Source organism: Diadema setosum, chromosome 15 (genome assembly GCF_964275005.1).
Source record: "Diadema setosum chromosome 15, eeDiaSeto1, whole genome shotgun sequence".
NCBI classification, from domain to species: domain Eukaryota; kingdom Metazoa; phylum Echinodermata; class Echinoidea; order Diadematoida; family Diadematidae; genus Diadema; species Diadema setosum.
The window spans coordinates 32,989,376-33,011,564 of NC_092699.1; the positions used below are offsets into that span (position 1 = coordinate 32,989,376).

General features: G+C 39.9%; 1 protein-coding gene across 1 annotated transcript in view; it reads left to right on the forward strand.

The window, feature by feature from the left end:
• The window catches only part of LOC140238697 (uncharacterized), a 35,830-nt gene extending 15,719 nt beyond the window's left edge, over positions 1–20,111 (forward strand). The window contains exons 3-14 of the mRNA XM_072318596.1: positions 63–261; positions 1,384–1,818; positions 2,110–2,357; positions 3,579–4,014; positions 4,867–5,105; positions 9,870–10,025; positions 11,116–11,225; positions 16,526–16,791; positions 17,234–17,303; positions 17,729–17,845; positions 18,774–18,986; positions 19,874–20,111. Coding sequence (XP_072174697.1) covers positions 63–261; positions 1,384–1,818; positions 2,110–2,357; positions 3,579–4,014; positions 4,867–5,105; positions 9,870–10,025; positions 11,116–11,225; positions 16,526–16,791; positions 17,234–17,303; positions 17,729–17,845; positions 18,774–18,986; positions 19,874–20,111 — 2,727 coding nt within the window. The remainder of the gene's footprint in view (positions 1–62; positions 262–1,383; positions 1,819–2,109; positions 2,358–3,578; positions 4,015–4,866; positions 5,106–9,869; positions 10,026–11,115; positions 11,226–16,525; positions 16,792–17,233; positions 17,304–17,728; positions 17,846–18,773; positions 18,987–19,873) is intronic.
• Positions 20,112–22,189: the final 2,078 nt, after the last annotated feature.

The following is a 22,189-nucleotide window of genomic DNA, read 5'->3' on the forward strand; positions in this document are numbered from 1 at the left end:
TCATAATCGAGTTCAACCTAATGGTGTGTCTAATCATGAAGTGTGTGTAATGTGAAATACAGGCATTGGATACTACTCAGAAGAACCAGCTCCTCCCATCCAACGGCCCGTTGACATTCCAGCCCTCCGTGGAGTATCGTCTGAACCTCAGTAAAGCAACCTGTCAACAGGGCTCAGCTTTTCTCTGCGCCCGGCTCGTCCCACGGCAGGCCACCGATTCGGGATACCTTCACACGTGCATACCTGGTCTCCCTTGCAGAGGTGAGGAGATGAGACTCTTGAAGAAAAACAGAAGCCACCTTTCATTATTTAAGATGAAACAGTAAAGACTTCTTTTCGTCATTTTCTCACGAAAAGATAAAAAGGAAACTTTCCCATTCTTTTTCATCTTCCCCGAATTCTCCATCCTCATTTCTGTAAATCAGTGTTGTATCATTCTATTATCTATAGGCCCTTAATTGTTTATAGTTATTTATTATGTTTGTTTTATTTCATTTGCTTTACTGAACATGTTTAGTGCTTTGTGAGGTATAGAATAAAAACTGTCTTCATTTCTTCCTAATTTGAACATATATATACCACTTTCTATTTCGGTTGTAGAATTATCAAAAACCTTCATGAAATACTGCTTAATCAGTGATACTGATTGTGAAATTGGCAACACACTTACAAGACCAGTATTCATTTTTTTTTTTTGTCTCAGGTATGGACTTTTTTGTTCAAAATGTTCTCTGATTTTTTTTTTTTTTTTTTGGTGGGGGGGGGGGAGGGGGTAGGGGACGGTGCGGGTGGGGTGGAGAGAGGCTGGTGTGCTGGGAGAACCGACGAAGAATTACCGTGGATGCATGGATAAGTATTATGTGTAATACAGAAAATGAAGGATTCATATTATAGAGAACATATAAACGTCCAAGCAGATAAATTGGAATATATCGACGGCAACACTTTTTAATGTATTAATTACCGATAGATAGACGAATCAATACATTCAATGGCAAGCAGATGACTCGGCAAGAATTTAGCTAGTGGCAACATTATGAATAAATCACTGTACACGACTCGAGCACGTGTCTATAGGTCTATTTGATTGTGAGACTTTACTTGAATTTGATGGCATCGGGCTTAGTATTCATAATCATGGTTGTAAATGTATATAATTATATACACGCAAATGTTTGTGTGTGTGTGTGTGTGTGTGTGTGTGTGTGTGTGTGTGTGTATGCGACTGGGTTTGCGCGTTTGTGTATATTAAATGTTGTCACTGTATGTAGATATCTTCGGAAGATGACAACTTTGCGAATTTGGAAGCATTGTAAAGTAGTTAATCCTGCCTCTCATTATCCGACATCGCTCTATCTTTTCCGATGACGGCACTTCTAACAGACGGCGTCATCATTCACGGCGTCCAAATACGGATGAAATCACCTGTCAGCGTCGAATGGGGAGTGGTCAACAAACTCAGATTTAACGTGAGCATCCTGTATAATCGAACGGTACCCAATGACATCACGGGCGATAACCTTTGGCATTTGAAGATCTGGGGGGAGGTGTCCAATGATACTTCAGGCAGGCTCTCATTGGTCGATCAGGCGCTGACGCAATCCCAGGCCAGCCAATCGCTGATCGCTGGAGAAGCTTTCGAGTTTCTGAATGTGGAGTACGACTTGGATCTAACGGAGATCTCGTGTGGACTTGCGACTAAAATTTGCGTGCGGTTTCGGCGCGGAGAGAACGCTACGTACGAGCTTCAGAGCAAGCCAAATGCATCGATCCGAACACAGTGCATTCCCGTAAATGAGACATGCCCGGAAAGAATAAGTAAGACATTCAGCAATTCATTCGTACAAGTACTTTAAAGTGCGCCATTCAAGAAGTAAAAATGAAATATTTTCTTCCTTATTTAGCTTAAGTTAAAATGAAATCATTAGGCTTTGTTTGGAAATGAAATAAAATAAACACATGAATAAGTGAATCAGCTTCAATTATCTTATGAAATTCCATACAATCTTTGCAGGAAAACTGCAACCCAGTCTCAGTACATTGACTCTATAACTTTGCGCAAGAGTAAACCTCCGTTTTAGCATACTTCTTGCGACTCTTTCTTTGAAGGGAACAGGTACAGTACACCCTACACGACGACCGAAGTTCCAGGCATGACCACGCCTACTTTCGTTGAATGGCTGTCACGTGTTCTCAAAGAGGATGGGTCTCGACAAAATGAAGACCAATCACCTGAGGAAGTTTCCGCGGAGCTCGCTCATTGGACAAATGAGCTCGATGACGTCAGCGGGGAAGAACTTAGCTTGACCGGCCAGGTGATCGATCAACTCTCAAACATCGAAGATGTGTCACCCGAGGTAAACATTATTGCATGAGGCTTGTGGCTTGTGGTATGTGCGTGTGTGTGCGTGTGTGTGTTTGTGTGTGCGCGCGCGCGCACGTGTGTGTTTTAAAGGAAACCAAAACTCAAAGAGCAAGGTGGATTGAGTGAAAGCAGCAACATTAGTAGAACACATTAGTGAAAGTTTGAGGAAAATCGGACAATCGATGCAAAAGTTATTAATTCTTAAAGTTTTCGTGTTGTAATGACTGGATAAGGAGACTACTAGCGTTCATGACGTCATATATGGACGATAATACAAAGAAGATATAAAAAGAATTCCATAAAAATTAATTTTTCATGAAAATTACATATTCGGTCAACTTGATACTGAGATATGTTAAGGGTAGTAATTATTCCCCCTACTTTCTAAAAGCGGTTAGTCAAGTGCTCTTCATTACGCTAGAAAAGTGAAAGCATGTTGGATTTTCTTTATGTTTTCTTGTCCACACCCCATGATGTGAGAAACTCAAGCAATCTCCTTATCCAGTGGTTCCAACACCAAAACTTTTAAAATTCGTAACTTTTGCGTCGATTGTCCGATTTTCCTCAAACTTTCGCTGATGTTCTCTACTAATGTTTTTGCTTTCATTCAATCCACATTTCTCTTTGGGTTTTGATTTCCTTTATCATGAACTTTGCTGAGCGATCGTCATTATTGTTAAATGTACTACCTGTTAGAAGAGCCACAATCATTTCACTCTCATGATTACAAAAGAAAAAAAAAACAACATTAATTTTCAATTCTTTTGCCTTCGCTGACACATACATTGAAATTGAAATATCACATCCTCTTAGTTCGTTTTGTACGTCTCTCCTCAAAGGGCCCAGTACCATTAACAGTCGAATAATAATTGTAATTTTTAAAAAAATTGTAATAATAGCAATAGTAAATCGAATCTTCCTGTACTCTCATTGATTAGGTACATAAAAGATTCACGACTGTATTTGACCTTGTTTTTTCCTTTCTTTTTTTTTAAACAACAGTTTTAAGAGCGATGAATTTGCGGCAGGCCCGAAATAATCAACGTTCTCGTAATCAGACGTTTTGATTAACTTTTTCCTCATCACAGTTAAAATTGGGCGTTTTGTATTTCTAGGTCAAATACAATAATAAATTGTGGGCTGAATGAAACAGAGGTTGAGGGCGTCGTTGACATGTCGATAAATAATATCATCTGATCTCCTGATTTGACAGGTTGCCACCAATGTCGTAGACGTCATCGACAACATTATTGCCATCGATTCGACGTCGAAAAAAGCTACTGACATCAAAGACGATGGCGGAGAGTCGATCTCGGGAGGAGATGTTCCTCCCGCGAGTCTTGTCAAGAGTGTTGAGCGCCTCATTTCAAATGTCAAATTATCCAAGAATACGACGTCGAATTTCTCGACATCGAGGGAAAATATCGCCGTGGCTTTGTTCAACATCGTCCCTCAAACCAACGATCAAGCCGTGGCTGGACACAACAGAAATGTCATGAGGGTTAGGGTCAGGGACGAGCTCGACAAGCTCAATGAAAGCGGGAACGCCCGTGAGCTTGTTTTCGAAACGGTTGACGATTCCGCTGTTGATGGACTCCAAGACACCGAAGTGGCCGTGGAGCTGGAGACGGGAACCTTGCTAAAATCCAGTAATTCATATTCCACCTTTTTTTCACCGTTTTCCGCACTATCTGACTTATTTAAGTTACTGGAACAAAGCGTGATCACTGTCGGTATTTTTTTTTTCTGCAAATCAAACTTATTTCTTTCTCTTTTTTGGGGTCACTTTATAAGAGCATTTGTCTTCATGCATGCCCTCACTGTGATATCTAGCAGTCATATTTTTAAACAGTCATCGTTGTAGCCCTGTCTGTATTTTTCCTGTCATCCCTCAGTTCCCACCAAAGTGTACTTAAAAACCAAACTAACATTTGAGATCTAATGGCAAGTCCAAATCTTAGAGCTGAGACTAGATTTTATTTATTTATTTATTCATTTTTGTGGGGGAAGTAATCCCTCGAGTTCCGAGGGTTGCTTTTGGACTCTTGAAGCTCCTTCCCTGTACCATTAGCACAGAAATCATCAAGTCATGTTTCTGCCCTTCATGTACGGAATGCTCTGATATGTAGACGTCATAAGTCACAAAGCCACTTTGATTTGTAATGTTAGGCATGCTGTCTTTGGCAATGATCAGACATTCGACTAAAGTAATTGCAAATGATATTATAAGAACAAATTTCGGAAGTCTTTGTAACTTTCAGACTCAATCCAGGGAATGATAACCTGAGCTCTGACTCCATTTCCGCCGGGAATGGACAATCTCTTTCTATTGATATTGCCAAATACCACTTGCGATTTTCAACACAACCAATTCCGTATCCATCCTACTATATTGTAACACAAACATGACCTTCGTCTTGCGAAATCTTGCCGTCTGTCTAACTAACAAATGAAGATCATCGATAATGAGTTAAGCGCTTCGTCCTTGCCTCATTTCCCAGTCGACGGACCGAACAGCGGCCTGCGCATCGATCTGATCGTCTTCCGAAACGACTCGCTCTTCGCCTCCGCCGCATCCACCTCCACCGGTTCCCATGGCAACCCCTCCGGCGGTGACAGCGGAGGCGGCGGCGGAGATTGTCGAATCAAGAGCAAGGTCCTCTCCGTGAGCGTCAGGCAGGGAGAGGAAGAGATCACCGACCTTGAGACACCGATCAATATGACTTTCAAGATTCACAAGGTATATACTTTATTTTCCTCCAAGTCTTTCTTAGAATTAGGTAGTATTGACAGTCCGGGTTCGTATTTTCATGATGAAAGCTTAACCTCTCAAGCATATCTGACAATACGAGGTAGAGTAGCTACATTTGATATGTTATGTGTTTTGATAGTTTGAAGAACGGGGTTTGGCGTCTAAGCCTGTAATGACGATGGGGAGAATTACCATATTCCGATTTGAAGGGGTATACTTGCGCTAGAATGTGACTTAAAAAAATGATATCATGTAACGTTTTATACTTTCCTACAACATTCAGATTCAATGCTCTTCCCTGTCAATTAGAAGAGTGGGGTAAGGGTATATACTAGGATATTTTTGGTGTGGGTACATCCGTATGCGTACGGTAATGAGAGTAATAAATCACAACAAAACGCAACAGCCATGGTAATTAAAAAGAATCCAGCAAACTGATACCACTTCGCTGTGGTAATTGCGCATAGAGTTTATATGACGGTCATAAATCATGCCGTGATCTACGCCCATGTAGGCCCACGTGTGGCTGCAGCGAAACAAAAGTGAGCACATTTGGGCGGGCACATGTAAACTGACGTATTATGAATGAAGACTGGATATCTAGCAATCATAAAAGAAAGTACAACGATTTGGCTTCTTTGAGAATGAATCTGTTGAAGTCGAACGACGCAATCGATGCTGATTACACTCCAACTTTCAGATTTGTATCATTCAGGCGTATCTATTAAAAGGTCGATGTATTACAATTGGCATGATTGAGACTTCCGTTGTGAATATGGTTTGTTTGTGCGTTATGTGCACTGATTTGGGGTTTGCATATTTCGAACGTTATCTTCCAAGAGACCCTTAGATATCTATATACTGTTCGCACAGAGATTCTGGCACCCACATCACCAAATCCCTGATGTGATCTTGGTGAAATCATATTTCAGCTTTGTCACTGTTTGTTTCGTCTTGCACGTAAGGGAGAAAAATAACAACAACGACCATGATTTGAGTCAGTTATTTGATTACATGATGAATGCAGGAAGCATAGAAGTGTGATAGGGCGAGCAAAAATAAGTCGATTGACATGCTCGGATAATTAGGGTGCAGCGAAATAAAACTGGACATGCATGGATGGAAAATTCGAAGAAAGGCGGCTGGCAAACTAATTGCTTTTCCAAGTCGCTTCGACAAAACTATAGTATCAACGTGAAACCCATTTTCCTTTATTATTAATGCTTCAATGCCTGTTTATGAAATTTGCCTTTCCACCATGAACTGATTGAATGTCTACGCGACGTGAAACCTCATGTGCATGCCATGTTAATTGCTAAGAATTTGTGTGTAATCTGCTGAAATGTTTTTGGCGCTAAATCCTTCGTACAAATCTTTGATACCGCCAAATGTTATTTTGATTAATACTTTGACTTTTTCTCAATGAAGTGGCTTTTCTCTTGACCAATCACAAACCACGCTGATGTAGTAGCATATAACAGAGTGCACACACTACGAAATACACACACACATGTACTTGATTGACTTTTCTTGATTTAATCAAAGTCGTCTCGAGGCCATCACCCAAGTAAAAGCTGTGCCTCTGAAGGCAATCTCTTACATTTTTCTCGTGTAAAAATAAAATTCATCCTCTTGATTAAAGTTTCAAATAATACGGTCGTAATGATCACGTTAGGAATTGTAAATTAAAGTAGGCCTTCTTACTGCTTTATGAACTGTGTTTAATCACAACTTCAATTTGTACGTCTTTTCCTTTGTTTTTGACTATTGTTTTTATTTTAAGAAAATGTTTGCAGAATTTAAACCAACAAACAAAACCACCATTTTGGGAGAATACAAGGACATGCCCATTTGCGTTCTCACTTCCTCATTCAATCTTTGTGCTTTAATTAAACAGTTGTCCAAACAGGGCTAACAAAAAATATCAATTTATGCGCACTTGTCTTAATGGAATCCATTTATTAATTTCATTCATTCTTTCATTCTTATTGTCCATGGACAATTGATAAGACATTTTATTTCGAAGATCCCTGTGAGGATATCTGTGATATTATTCCAAACCATACACGCGCTTCTGACTGACATTTTGTAAGAACGAAGTAAGATATAAATGTTTGCATAAAGTAGAATAATCGGCCGATTCCCGGAAAAAAAAAGAAAAAAAGATGGGTTAAACTAATGGAGGTCAAAGCCACATGGAAGTAGGGCTACCGTGAACATGTGAGTGGATCTGATTTCGTTTAGAACAGATTCGAGAGCATGAGATATCATGTGTCAACATTAAGAGATATAAAATTATGCTATCAAGAATTTATTGCGGTGGCGTGTGCGGGTCAAAAGAGACTTCGATCCTTCAAGTTCCGTGCTGATATCCCTGCTTATCTTTCAAATAAATCATCCTCTACGAGGAGTACAATGCATTGTGAGTCACTCCACTTACACTCAAAACTTTATTCGAAGACTATCGCGTGAATGGAGTGCGTTTCTGAATCACATGGAGGACGGTAATGTAGTCCGCAGACGAGACACGCAAAAAACTACCTTGCCTTCTGGCGGCGGAGGAGAGAGCAGATGTGTTTGGCAGCAAAGGTGTAACAAGATAAGGGGGAGTCTGCACGCTTTCTGTATCAGCTGTTATACAGACACAGCTGGTTCCCTCTTACCGATCTGAGTACAATATAAACTTTATGAAAACCGTGACGATGTAAACCGATATTTCGGGTTTCTATCAGCTCATCGATGGAAACCAAAGCATCGGATATACATCCAGCCATGCACTGGTCCAACTGTTCAATATGCTTGGAGAGGCAACCTCCGCTCTTGAGTGCAATGCTCGCGTTTCACGCACGGAAACGGTACCAATAGCGTATACAGCAGAAGCGAGCTCACCTTTTATGATTATGAGATGTGAATCTTCATCACAAGGTCATATCATGAAAAATTAGCTCGTTTTTTATCTCGAGAAGTGTTTTTTTTTCCACCCATTTTGATTTATAAACGGAGCATAACTTTATCATGTGACCATCTGTACTTGGAGTGGAATCACGTGGTATTCTTTACAGCACAATTAGAAAATATTATTTTCAGGCAGAAACTCAAACGTCAAATGCTAACATAGCGTTTACAGAAACAAATCTTGACCATTTATTGAAGAAGATAGATGCAAAATTGGTGTTTGGTTTTTAGAATAAATTCATCTGATTGGTCAACTCCAATAAACACTGAACTGATAGCTGAACCAGCCAACTTTGCCAACTTGAATAGAGCCTCCTTCCTGGGCCCTGTTGCAAAAAAAGAAAGAAAGATACAGAAGTCATAACATCAAACGTAAATTCCGGTATCGGCCAATCAGAATTGTGTATTTAGAGAATAATGGGGTGTTGCAATCAAACGTAAATATATGTTGCAAACTTTGCAAGAGGTAGATCAATGCAACCTTTGCAATCAATCGCAAGTTTCCGTTGCAAGAAGGGACTTTGCAATCGATTGCAAGTTGCAATTGATTGAAATTTTCTAGCAACACCCCCATAGGTTTGATTTGTTTACTAGTCACTGACGAAGGAGTTGGCCGTGGGACGCCACTCTCTCATCCTATGTCTTGTTACAGCGTTTCAGACACACACCAAGTTTTCGCATATTCATAGGCGATGCATGAATGCTATGACCAGACCATAATATACGTCGTACATATCAAAATACAAGAACTTTCTAGTCTGAAAAGGAGGTTAGTTTCGTATGAAAGATGCTCGATGTGAAATACAATTCACGATGCCATTATCAAAGAATATTCTTCCCATGAAATGACACTTCGTTGGTAACTCTTTAAAATTCTGCGTCTTTTCTGTTGCTATAATGTGAAAGTGGGCAATACAATTACCGTTTTCATATTATACCAGATAGTTGTATTGGTTGCTTTCAGTGCAATATGTGGTCAAAGATATTAGTAACAAAGGCATATCGAAAGCAAGAATAGAGGAACAAGGACTTACTTTGGTTGAAACAAAATAACAACAGACACGACCATTCAATAAAGCTCGGCTGAGTAGCAGTGTGCAAAAAGAAAAAAAAAATATCCTGGAAATTGACGTATAATCGATATAGAGTATCAAAACGTGTCATAGTCATTCATCGCCATGGAAAGTGGCTCTAAATAACCTCACGTCCTGGCCCGAATATCTGCGCAATTGTTGCTAACCAAGCTCGCACCTGACCTGGTTCCAACCCAAGATATACAACAAAGTCTGGGACATCATCACTTTGGTACTCAATTGCGGTATTCACGACTTGACTGCATTCTTTGATAAAGGCCACTTCAAGAGTAATAATAACAATGATCCTAATAATAATGATCATGATAATAATAATAATGATGATGATGATAATAATGATAATATAAATAAGGTCTTATTTACCCAGGATAGCCTCCATCAGAGGGTCCTACTATCATTATTACCCTGGCGTTGCCAGGTACCCATTTAAACACCTGGGTCGAGAGGGACACATGGGTAAAAACATATTGTCCAAGGACGTAAGCACTGGGCGTGATTCGAACTCGGGTCCTCCGATCGGGAGTCGGGAGTCTTATCCATGCATCACTGTGCCACTAAACGAACTATACCTGTAAGTTGCTAGTATAGTTTTCTTATCTATCGATCTTTTCTTGTCTCGACTATCCCCTCAATATCCTACTCGTCATCGTCGTTGATGTCGATGTCCATCTCGCTCTGCGTCTTCCGCATTCAACGACGTCAGAACGACCCGACGTACACACCGACCTGCACGTACTGGGACTTCGACCTCAACAACGGGCTCGGGGACTGGTCGACACTCGGCTGCGATCTGGTGGACGAGTCCGAGGACCAGGCCGTCTGCAGCTGCGATCATCTTACCAACTTTGCTGTTCTCATGGTAACCAATCGCCTGTCTGTTCGTTTGTCTGTTTGTTTGTTCGTTTGTTTAGATGCTCTTTCACTGATTTCAAGCCGCAATTAGGTAATATACACACCTTTGGCATGGTCTATTGTTTGTTTGTTTTTCTTCAAGTATAAAGTGACTTTGTTTGATTCTTATCTGTATGCAAAAGCTTGTAAATGTATGTAGCTGCTTAACGCTCTATTACAGAAATTCCAAACGCACATGACAAACACTGGAGGTCCCGTGTGTGAGAGCGTCACAACCCATGCACTCACGTACAAATATTCCACTTCATTCATTTATCGCAAAGAGCAGGGTGCATATAACCCGGTGAATTTGTTTAGCAGTCGCTCAGCTAGCGGTTGGACCAACGGCCATTATCTCCAAACAAACAAACAAACAAACAAACACACACATCAATAATCGTTAGAATGTATATCGCCATTAGACTGCTCGACGTCAAATCGGGACATAAAGATATTGTGACTTTATCTCCCGAGAAAAAAAAAACACAAGAAAAAACAAAACCCAAGCTGAAACAAAACAAAGACAAAAACATTAACAAACGCAAAACATTTCATTCGTCATTAAGTTATAAATCAACTGAGAGGAAAGAAAAGAAAATCACAGCATTTTTGGTACAATACAGTTTCTGACTACAATAAGCATGCCAGAAGTAATCGTTATTGCGAGACAGGGCCCCATTGCATAAAAAGATGTTAAGATAGCAATTTTTGCTGGTATGGCAACTTCCAATAGCAACAGCCAATCAGGAAGCTGGATTCTTGTCGTTACCATGACAATTGTCATGCCCAGCAAGAGCTGCTATCATATTGACTCTTTATGAAATGGGGCCCTGGTCTTTCCCTTTGTGCCAGTGCAATGTTAAACTGACATTTCTTTGAAGTGTTGTAACTTATTTTTCTGTTTGCCCCAGCCCTCCAATCCTCCTTTTTGTGTACCGATGAATTATATCCTGCAACGAAAACATTTCTGCCTAAAGTTTTCCCCAATAACGTGTTTGTTTTCTCATTTTTTCCCTGAATCGCTGATCAATTTTGTCATTCTGACCTCTCCGTTCTAGGCACCCAGCTACGGCTGTCATCCGTACGCGCTTGACATCGTTAGCCAGGTCGGTTGTGTGGTTTCGGCGCTGGGGCTGATCGCTACCATCGTGACCTACGTCATGTTTGGGTAAGCCACATCGTGAGAATCACGATAATCAGTATAATCCATGTTAAGTATTGTTAAATATACAAAATTTGAACAAAAGTTATAATAACATTGTTTCTACAATAAACCGTTTACAGTTATGATTTGTTGATAAAAATAGGGATATCTCCAATATATTCTCGGCTTTATTGCGAAATTTAATACGGAAGGATGTTTTGTCATGCAACTGCCTACACATCTGAATCAAATGGGATAACTCGAATATTTTTGAAGTCACTGCTCCCAATGGTAAACAGTACCTTTAAAGGGGAAGTTTTCTCCCCACTATTATGTGCATGCAGATTACGTTAATTCCGTGTGCGCTACCTTTTAACAACGTGAATTGTACGACAGTAACTGTCGTACAATTCACGTTGGCGATATCACAATAGTGCAATGGTTATTATGAAGATAATAAACAAGGATTTTACAAATTCTGTCTTATAATTTTATGCATGAGTCCCTTGACGTTTTACTGAGTGAATCAGAGGCAATTTCCCTGCTTTTGGATGGAATCAAGTCTGGTTCTCTCTTTGTCTTTTTGCTAATATTGCATTTTTGTGACATACAATTTACTGGAGAGTTCAAATGTACAGAAGAGTGCAAACAGAATTTCTGAACAAAGTGTGAAAGGATTTTCCAGTATTCAGCAAACTTTGACAGAATGTGTGTTTCACAAAACCTTTTGTGGTTTTTCAGGAAACGGACATACCATCACATGGCTTGCAAAAAGCGAAACCACCTTGTATATAGTCGTGGGAAAAAGAAATGAAGCACATGCGATTGCCTTATACCTCATGATCAGTTTGCTGTTTGTTTGTTGTTGTGTATGTGTGTCTGTCTCTTTATAATTATATATATATATATATATATATATATATATATATATTCATATGTTTCTTTTGTTTTTGTTTTTTTTCTTTCTCTGTGAAAACTCTTGTCACGGTTCCACACAGAGAAAAAAAAAAAGGATATCGACTGCAAGTGACACAGTACAGAGCGGAAATAATGCCACTCATTAAAAAACAAAACAAAAACATGTTTGAGTATATTATACTACTCATACCTTTATAGCTATGACAGTGATTGCGTCAGGGATGCACCTTTTCAGTGGCGAGCAGGTGTGATGCGTCACGTGGTTACAGCATTTGGAACGATGATCGCGCAAATTTGCATATTTTGATCGTGAATTTTGCATGCAGTTGTACGGGATGGCGAAAAGTGCATCTTTATGCTATCGCATTCTACCATGGAGCTACTAGAGAAGAGTAGCTCCATGATTCCACGATCGACTTTCCCAACTGTTGCATTATATATCGTGAGAGAGAGAGAGAGAGAGAGAGAGAGAGAGAGAGCGATTATTTACAGGAACGAAATTTCTGAGCGTCTGTCACGTTAAGAAGGAACATTCGGGACGATGATCGCGCGAATTTGCATATTTTGATCGCGAATTTTGCATGCAGTTGTACGGGATGGCGAAAAGTGCATCTCTGTGCTATCGCATTCTACCATGGAGCTGCTAGAGAAGAGTAGCTCCATGATTCCACGATCGACTTTCCCAACTGTTCCATTATATATCGTGTGAGAGAGAGAGAGCGCGATTATTTACAGGAACGAAATTTCTGAGCGTCTGTCACGTTAGAACATTCGTTGATCACTTGTTGCTATAGCAACGTCGGTGACTATCCAAACCTGAATACCGTTTCAGTTGCGAGTTCCCGGGGGCCAGACAGATACTAACCCCCAAAACATTGTTATTGCGATGGGTCCCACATCTGTTCTGGTGGGTATATTGGTGAGTTCAGAAGGTTCGGTAGCGATCGTTTGGGACAATGAACTTGGAGCAACCGCCGTAGGATGGCTGCGTGTTGCCCACACATGGTATGACAATTACATATCGTTTCTTGTTGTGTGAACGCGCCGTGGAGCTGGAATGTCGCTTCCGAAGTCAATGGGAATTTCGCATAGTGTCTCACGACATTACATGTTCAGGTACATTGCATTCCAAGGGATATTGAATTAGACCGCAACAGACAAGATGAGTCTGGATGTTGCCAGCTTTGAATACGTGTGTCTTTGTGTGTGTGTGTGTGTGTGGGTGTGTGTGTGTGTGTGTGTGTGTTTGTGTATGTGTGTGTGGGTGTTGGTGTGTGTGAGCGTGTGTGTGTCTAGGTGAAAAAAAAAAATCCCATTGCATTCAGCATGCATACGGTATTTATTTGGTGTAACGACCATGAATTCGACTCAGGGATATAAAGTATAATCCCCCCTCAAAAACACAAGAACACAAAAAAGACAATACTGTTTTAAATCATGACTGTATTCTAAAGTTATCGAAGCAAATTTGGGTTTGAGAAGTTAAATATCACGGATCACATTTACTCGCAGACAAAAAAAAAAATGTTTTTACAGGTACATTGTACATGGTTTGAAATATTTTAAAAATGAATTAAATCTTGTTCGTGCAGATATTCCCATCAAAGATTGAGGAGTCTTTTCCCGAAGATGACTCTAAAAAAAAAAAATGCAAGATTTTGATACACAGGGTTGAATAAGAGCGTTAAAGATAAGTATTGAAACATTAAAAAGGTACAAGGTACGGGCTTTAGGAAAAATTTGACATAATTTTCTTTCTGTTGCGTTATCACAAAATGTGTGCTGCACGCTATTTCGTAATATAAATAAAGGTGCCAATATTCGCCTCAGGGCCGTAATGTATTTGTCACCTTGTGCGCGTTTCATGTCATGTACTTATCCTCTACAGTTTACGGAAAAAACAAGCAAGTACATCCCAACGTTACGCCCCGTGTAGGCGAGAGTGCTAACTAAAATAATTTTGGGGCAACTGTTACTGAAGGTCATTGCAGGGATAAATTTACTCGCAGAAAGTGACTGGATTGGTGAAAAAAAAAAAAAAAAAACTTAAGAGGACAAAACGGGTGGTTGTATTTTCTCTTTCTTCTAGATCTTCCGTCCTGTCTCCCCCCCCCCCCATCAATCTTTTGATGAGCTCTTTATTTCATTCATTCTCATTGTTAACCTGACTCATTGACATGCATACTTATTACAACGTTACAGTGATGTCATGTAAACTAGGTTTGAAGATGTCGATGTCACAATAATGTCGGCAAACTTGTAATATGGTCGCGTGTTTGTATGTGTGTTTGCAGGTATAGTATCTGTCATATGCCAGCAACTTTGCCAAAAACATTGGCTTATGAAAAGAAGATCAAGTGACTCGCGTGTAATTGCAATGCACCTATAAGGTTTACGATTTTTTTTTTATTGTGTTATTCAGGTAGGCCGAAAACACTCATTTTGTTGTGATATGCGTGGTAGTTTATTTCAGCATCAAGAAAGGTAATTTATCACCAACAGAACCTACAATCCAAACGGGAAATTATAAATACCAGCCGTGTAACATAATAACATCTGCATCACAATGTCAAAATTTCTCGATCCATATGCATACACGTATGTGATGTGTTGTTGCTGGGTTGTTGTTTTTCGTGCCAACAGGCATGCTGGTTGTTCAATTCACTGGGATAAGCATCTGTGATACAATGATTATTCGTGTAATCCTTCTAAATGCTGCTTGCCAACACAGCGACCCGACAGCAAAAGAAGTACTTTGCAAAATCTATAGAAAGAGTTTGTTAATACATTCAATGCAAATAATGAAATGGATGCTTTCCCAAAAGTGTTAATTGACGAATCATTCTGGTCATCTGGTCTACTTGTTCATTCTTTGTTTGAACAGGATTGGTGAATCCCATAAAGTGTTACATAAATCTTATGCATTTGTCGCTCTGAAAACGAGTGAAGTGCCCCCAGTATTACTGACTGAGAAAAAAAGAAAGGTCATTCCTACCAATGTGCCCATGAGCTAACTCCTGACTGGCTTATACACAGAGACTTGTTGGGTACTCCACTGTCATAGGAGTGTGGAAAAAAAAAAGAAAGGGTATACTCGTGGCGGTAAACATTAAAAGGGACATGGGCGGGATGCATGGTTGAGGAGATAGTAAACATGGGCATGTCTTTGCGTCTTCAAGACATTCAACTTGCTCATGATTAATTTACCAGTTAATTCCAGGTAATTTCATTTGCCGAGCTTCCTCTTAAAACTTGTGAGCGTTGCTGAGGAGACTGCTTTGCTTCATTTGTGGGCGAAGAGGGAACGAATCCGCCACGCGTTGTATCTTATTCTAGTGCATATAGCAATAAAGGAAGTTGTTCATAATCAGCCATTGACAACAGGATCAAACATTTAATCTGGATATTCTCGTAGAGACACATGCGCGACCCCTAAGGATCAGATGTGCTTTTACAATGATCTGCAGTTCACGGTAGGACGAGTTAGCACAGAGAAATTTAGAGAGGTTCATGTATGGAGAAAGAACATTTGGATGGCTGTCCTAATGTAGCGTTTCCCTGTTGTCACTTTAATTCAGCAAGTATGTCGTTATAAATTTTCCCACAACATATTCAAACCGTCCTTTTATCATATTTATTGGATGGCTAAGAGTGATGGAGTAGGTCCATTGTTCGAACCACTTTATATCGATACTCGGTCAAGATTCTGCCATAGTATACCTATCATTGTAAATGACCCTATATCTACGACCTACTTTACGACTGCAGAACTTTCGATTCGATTTTATGCATGTAAAGGGAGTCATGTCTATGGTGTAAAATCCGCGATATCTATCCTATAGCGAGTCAAAGGCCTCATGGCTGAGGTGGTGTGTATTGAGAACTTAGCTCGTGTGTTCTGGAGAGAGACTTGCTGCTTATAGGGAAAATACAAGCTGGCTTGGTGTAAATGCAAGGAAAGAATTTCATTGTGACAGTTAGTAAAGTGGTTCTGCCAATTCAAAGGGCTATTGAGACAGATCTGGCATGCCTGAACCTGCCGCTTCTGTAAATGATGTAATTCTTCATAAGATATAGGGTAAAGGAATGTATGGCGCACCCAATTATTGGTGAACAGTCACACATACATTATCAATATTGATTAATTTCATCGGTTGGTCAACTTGAGGCAAGCTTTCATTCATGTTCCTGACTAAGAGAAAATTACCCAAAGCTTGCCCTGTATAGTAACAAATAATAATGCAAACTTTATTACTGGCAGATAAATTTATCCAGTACCAACGTGAGAATCGGAAAGTTCGTTACCAATGATTGTTCTGAAGGGGGAGGTGATACCTCAATTTAACTAATAAAATGGTAAGACAGTCAATTTTGAAGAATGGTCTGATTTTCTACTCTAACAACAGGAAACAGATGGGTCAGACGCCGCGTCTAATCATGATCCAGTGGTGTATCTCCCTCCTATGTCTCTACGTCGTGTTCATCGTCGGGATCGACCAGACGCACTCGAGCACGGGTTGCACGGTGGTCGCCGCCCTCCTCCACTACTTCACATTGGCGTCTGTGCTGTGGATGGGCGTAGAGGGCGCTAATCTCTACATTCTCCTGGTTCGTGTGCTGGACGTGCCCGCGACAAGACGGTTCATTCCGATCGCGTGCGCCGTCGCTTGGGGTAAGTCGTGTTTGAGGTGCGAAACCACTTCGTCTGATCTCACTGCCATTAGTTTTCTCCTAATTCTGGGAAGATAAGGGTGAAATCCTAGTACTAGTCTTATAACTGTCTATGAATAGTTGTAAAACAATTGTAAGGTTGTCTTTTCATGGTTTCGATACCCACTTACCATCAACATAGTGCATTGACATGCATCACACGAGAGTTTAATAGTCAGCAAGACATTCTAGTGTGCACCTTGAGAGTTGGCAAGTACAGCTATGATTAAAATTCAAATTTGATTATTACATATACTTTTCAATATGAATGAAGATTAGCAGTTCGAAACACTGTACAACAGAAATAACTGGGGAAGATGAGAACAATGCCTGCTTTTTAGAACGCTGTTACAAAAATATCGTAGAAAGTTTCACTATTCTCGTAAAGTCTCTTTTCTTTATAGGTATCCCAGTTGGGTTCGTGATGTTGGGAGTTTTCCATCGTGGTCCAGAGAAGTACAGAGAGGGGAGCTTGTAAGTGCAGTTTCAAGTTTCTCTATCTTTTTTCCCTTCATGTTTTATGACAATCATTTTCTTTCATTATCCAACCCTATAAGAGTGAGATATGGAACTCAACCATAAAAAAAACATTATTGGAAAAAGTTAAGAAATGAAAATACTGCACATGCCTTATCTCGGTACTACCATTCAATATGCAATATAATTTCAATATTGACAGAAAGTGTAATATCGGCGGGACATGAATTATCAAAAGAAAATAATTGTGTGTGTGCCATCCCAGATTATCTTATTATAATGTATTTTATAATGTAATTGTACTGCCAATTATTGTGATTATAATGTTTGATGTGTATGACGTGTATGATCTGGCTCGTTGTCATCTGGTTTGAATCATGACACGTCTAAATGTTAGAACGTGATTTCTTTTCCCACATAAGCTGCTTCTTGTCTCGCGGTCCGCATTTCATCTACACACTCCTCCTCCCACTTGCGGTCGTACTGCTTGCCAACGTCGTCTGCTACGTGATTGTTATGAGGACCCTCATATGCTCGAGGTATGGTGCCGTTAGAAAACTGTACTTTATGGTGGATGACAACAATATAACAACCGAAATACATAATCAGGACATGGTGATTTATGGCAAAGGGGAAATTTACATACGAAAATGCGACGAACAACAGATTCTCAATAAATACTTATTTTGAGCCGGCGATCGCTTTCTAGTAGTTCGGTAGCTGTGCTGTGTAGCTATGTAGCTGTGACACAAGGAAGATGCTTTGGCACTGTTCATGATTATAATCTCGAATCAGAAAACTAACAAAACGTCAGCAGATAGTAATATTTAGTTTGGAACAGAGCTTGATAGAAGAAATCCCAAAAGTATATGCGCGGCTTCAGTGTAAAGCATGCGTGTGCCCCATGAGTTGCAAGTGGAGAAAACAAAGTCAGACTTAAGAACACGGGTCTACAAAGGCTGTAAAAATACTTTCACCCAGGTCAGCGGATGGTCAGTGATTCTAATCTTCAGATTTAGAATTTTGTACAGGGTCACTTTTGATATGTGATATAAAACTACCTCTCGACTCTTTCTTTCTCTCTTTCTCTACCTATCTATCTATCTATCTAGCTGTTCATCTATTTTCCATCCATCTATCTATCTATCTATCTATCTATCTATCTATCTATCTATCTATCTATCTTTCTTTCTTTCTATCTGTCATCTGTCTGTATAATGTCATACCATGGAGCTAATAATTGTACCAATTAGATTATACCTATCAAAAACGTACTGTATATTGATAGATATTGATAAATACAGATGGATGGGTAAATAATAGGTGTGATAGAATTGTATTTGATCAAATGTTATTCATAAGAAAAGGGACACAGTAAATAATAATTTATGCATGCACGCGTGAAGATTAAGCTTTTCGCAATATCTATGCTTATTTTTTTTTTTTTTTTTGCTATCGTCCCGTCAGAGCGAAAATCCGAGTGATTAAGATGGAGAAGGGAAAGCTACACGACCTCGCCACGAGGCTCCAACAGGCCCTGGCCATCGGTCTCCTCATGGGGCTCACCTGGCTATTCGGCTTCTTCGCCATCGGGAAACTTGCGGCGGTGTTCGCCTGGCTCTTCTGCATCTGTAACTCGCTGCAAGGCGTCTGCATCTTCCTACTCTTCTGCATTTTTCGGTAGGATATTAATATTGTTTCTTGATTGAAACCATGTTTTAGCCGGTGGGGGGGGGGGGGGGGGAGGGATGGGAGGGAGAGGGGATTTGTAATATCGTCATCATTAAATTTGTAACGCTGTGTTTCACTGAATATCTTATTACTGAGAAAGATTAAATAGAACGTGTTAGATTCATTACTGCTGTGCTTAATCAGAAGGGAATTTTGCAAGTTTGAAAGAGCAACAACACTTTAGTCTTCTATAGTGTTGTTGCTTGAGGAATCCAAACTTGATAACCAAGAAAATATAAAGAATAGGCAATTCTAGAATCTTAATTTGGCATATAAAATGTCTGAGTGAATGGTAAAAATCATTAGAGAAAACTATGCGGTATAGAAATGCGGTTTCTGTGATAATTTAACGGGTTACGTCCAATCTGACATCATAACGATGTTCGTTCCTCCACGTTCACCATGCACTACGTCTTTTAGTGGTACATTGTAATATAAGTCTTATGTTAAAACTGGTATAGGTCTTATATGGACTACAAGACCGATCTACAAAGAATGTAAGATGATTATTATAAGGATGTCTTTATTATGGTTTCAGTGCTAAATTACAATCTACACAGCTTCAAATTTGGCTTGAATAAGCACATTAATTTAACCGCGCAACAATATCAAAATTTCTGATAGTCAAAATACACCATTATCCAGATACCCTTGCCTTGAAGTCTTCGAAAAAAGAAAATCCGTTTTTACCTCTCTACAGTTTCAGAGAATTTGTACGAACAAACAAGTGCATATGCAAACTCTTTTTTAACCTGTTACATGTCTTCATGCTGTCTTTTCTTCTCTTCCACTATTTGTCCCTGTTTCTTTTGTTTTTCATAATTCTGCTGATACAGTCCGGAGCTGCGCAGGGCGTGGAAAAGACAGTGCTGTCCGTCACTCAAACTGCGCCCCCAGCGGCGCGGAACGGCCAAGAGTTCGGAGTTGGACAATCTGCGTTGCAGTCGCAGCACAAGTGTTCGGGAATCTTGCGTGCGATCGACGACTGCCAGTGGGAACACGTGGAACCCACCGGGGAAACTGCACAGGGAATTTTCCTCAGAGTCCACCTGTAACAGGACCCTTTCGGGATGAGAATAATCCCGCAGACTCACGATGTAATCCCGCAGACTCACGATGTAGTCCCGCCATGGTACTCAGAAGGCTCAACGGCCGAACGTTATGAACGTTTACGAACAGTGTTCTGTATCCTAAAAAAGTCTATCCGCGTTCTCGTAAAGTGAAGGTGGTTTTGGGAATTGGCTTTGAGATGCCTGACGCTATGTTATGATCGATTATGCTATCATGGGATAGGAGGTATCAATGCGAACCGGATGATGGAACAATCGACGTGTAATACCAAGGATTTTCACCACCCTGTTCGTACACAAGCGCGACACGGTTCAACCAGGGTGTTGGCCTGTTGGTGGACACTTTTCCTCTTCGTATGCGGAGGCATAATATCTTATTGGCTTGAATGAGGAATGAATAAATGAACACTGTCCTCAATTTGTTGATGAGATACGTGTTAATGCTGCTGCTTGTTGCAATGAGTTGATTGAAAACGAAATCAAAAGAAGAAAACATCGGCAAAAGGGAGCAGCTGCTTGATTGCAAATATAACATGTATAATGCGATGTGTTCAGCAGCACGAAAGAGATGACAAAGTGATTTGATTTATGAATACCTTTACGTTATTCATTTTAGTTGGATAATGTCGCTCTTTATGTCGGTGTTATCGAGTCGAATGAGAATGTCGTTTGTTTAATTTGTTTGCTTCTCTTTGTACTTAATTAGATCCCGAGAAGCGTGCTGACAATAACATTAGTGATGCTTCGCCAAAATATGGAACAGTTCAAACGTAGAGAATGGATTGTAGCAAAATATTCAGGGCAGAGAGGCGACACGTGTTCTTTCATTTCATGTCACTCTTCTTGTTCCATGATATGTATTTCCCATTTTCAGACCGTTGAAGGCGCACTGAATTCTTGATTCGATGGAATTCGGTCCCTGAAGTATAATGAATCTTGGGAATATTCCTCATCCTTTCCCGAGAGACTGTTTCAAAACAATCATGAAAATGAAGCACGGATCATTAGTCTGTTAGTTAATAATAATAATTAAAAAAAAACACACTCACAAATCCAAGGTGTGTTGAAAGTGACGCAAGTGTGATGTTGGACTCTTTGGGAACGGTTTCGATTTTTATACTGATCTATGTAAATAATATTTGTGTATTTATTCGAGAAACCCAGCTTCCCTGAAGATGCAAATCTTTCTCTATAAGCAGTTGATAAGCGTTGATCACTGATCACCATATCCAATGTCATATTTGAAATACCTTGGCTTAGCGCTAATGGTGTTCACGCATGCACAATACTAGATACAGCCAAAGAGAAAAGGCGTTGTTCCGCCTCAAAACTTGCATCTTCATTGGTCCAAAGAATTTACCATCACACACCGGAAACATCGTGGTTTCTGCTGAGAGGATATGGGGACTTCCAGAATTTCATAGAGAGTGGGTTAATTCCGATCTCTCTCATTCTTGTTGTCATGTGATAATACGATTCCGATTCGCATACTAGGGATGTTGTTCAAACTCGTCGACAGCGCTCACGAGCAGCTCTCTGCAATTCTACATGAATCGCCAGAACTTAAACAAACTTACTGCGTTAACGATTAGAGGGATGATTCAATTTCATGAGATATTGGTGTTGTTTGCTGTCATGCCAAGGAAATTTTATATCTATATCCAGGACTCAGCATGAGTGATGGACAATGGCCCGGACTACTAAAATTTATGTCGGGCCACCAATTGAAAAAAGAAAAGAAGTTATCTGTTTATGGTCTGTTTTGGCAACTGAGACTCAAAATGGATCGTTGCGTTTGCTTTTGTTTCGGGCCACCAAAATTTCATATTTCAAGATTTTAGTAGCCAAACAGGCCTCAAGAGGAAAAAAGAATAGTATCGTGCCCTGCTATATCTATATCTATCTGATTATATTATACAAATTATATAATTTCATTGCTTTGTTTTTAAAATTACTATATATCAACAAGAATGTATATTTTGTGTAAACCATTTCTGCGTAATTTATTTTGTCTATACTATCACCTTAGAGGGACACCAATACACTCTGTCTTTTTTTTTTTCTGAACTGTACATGTCTGTA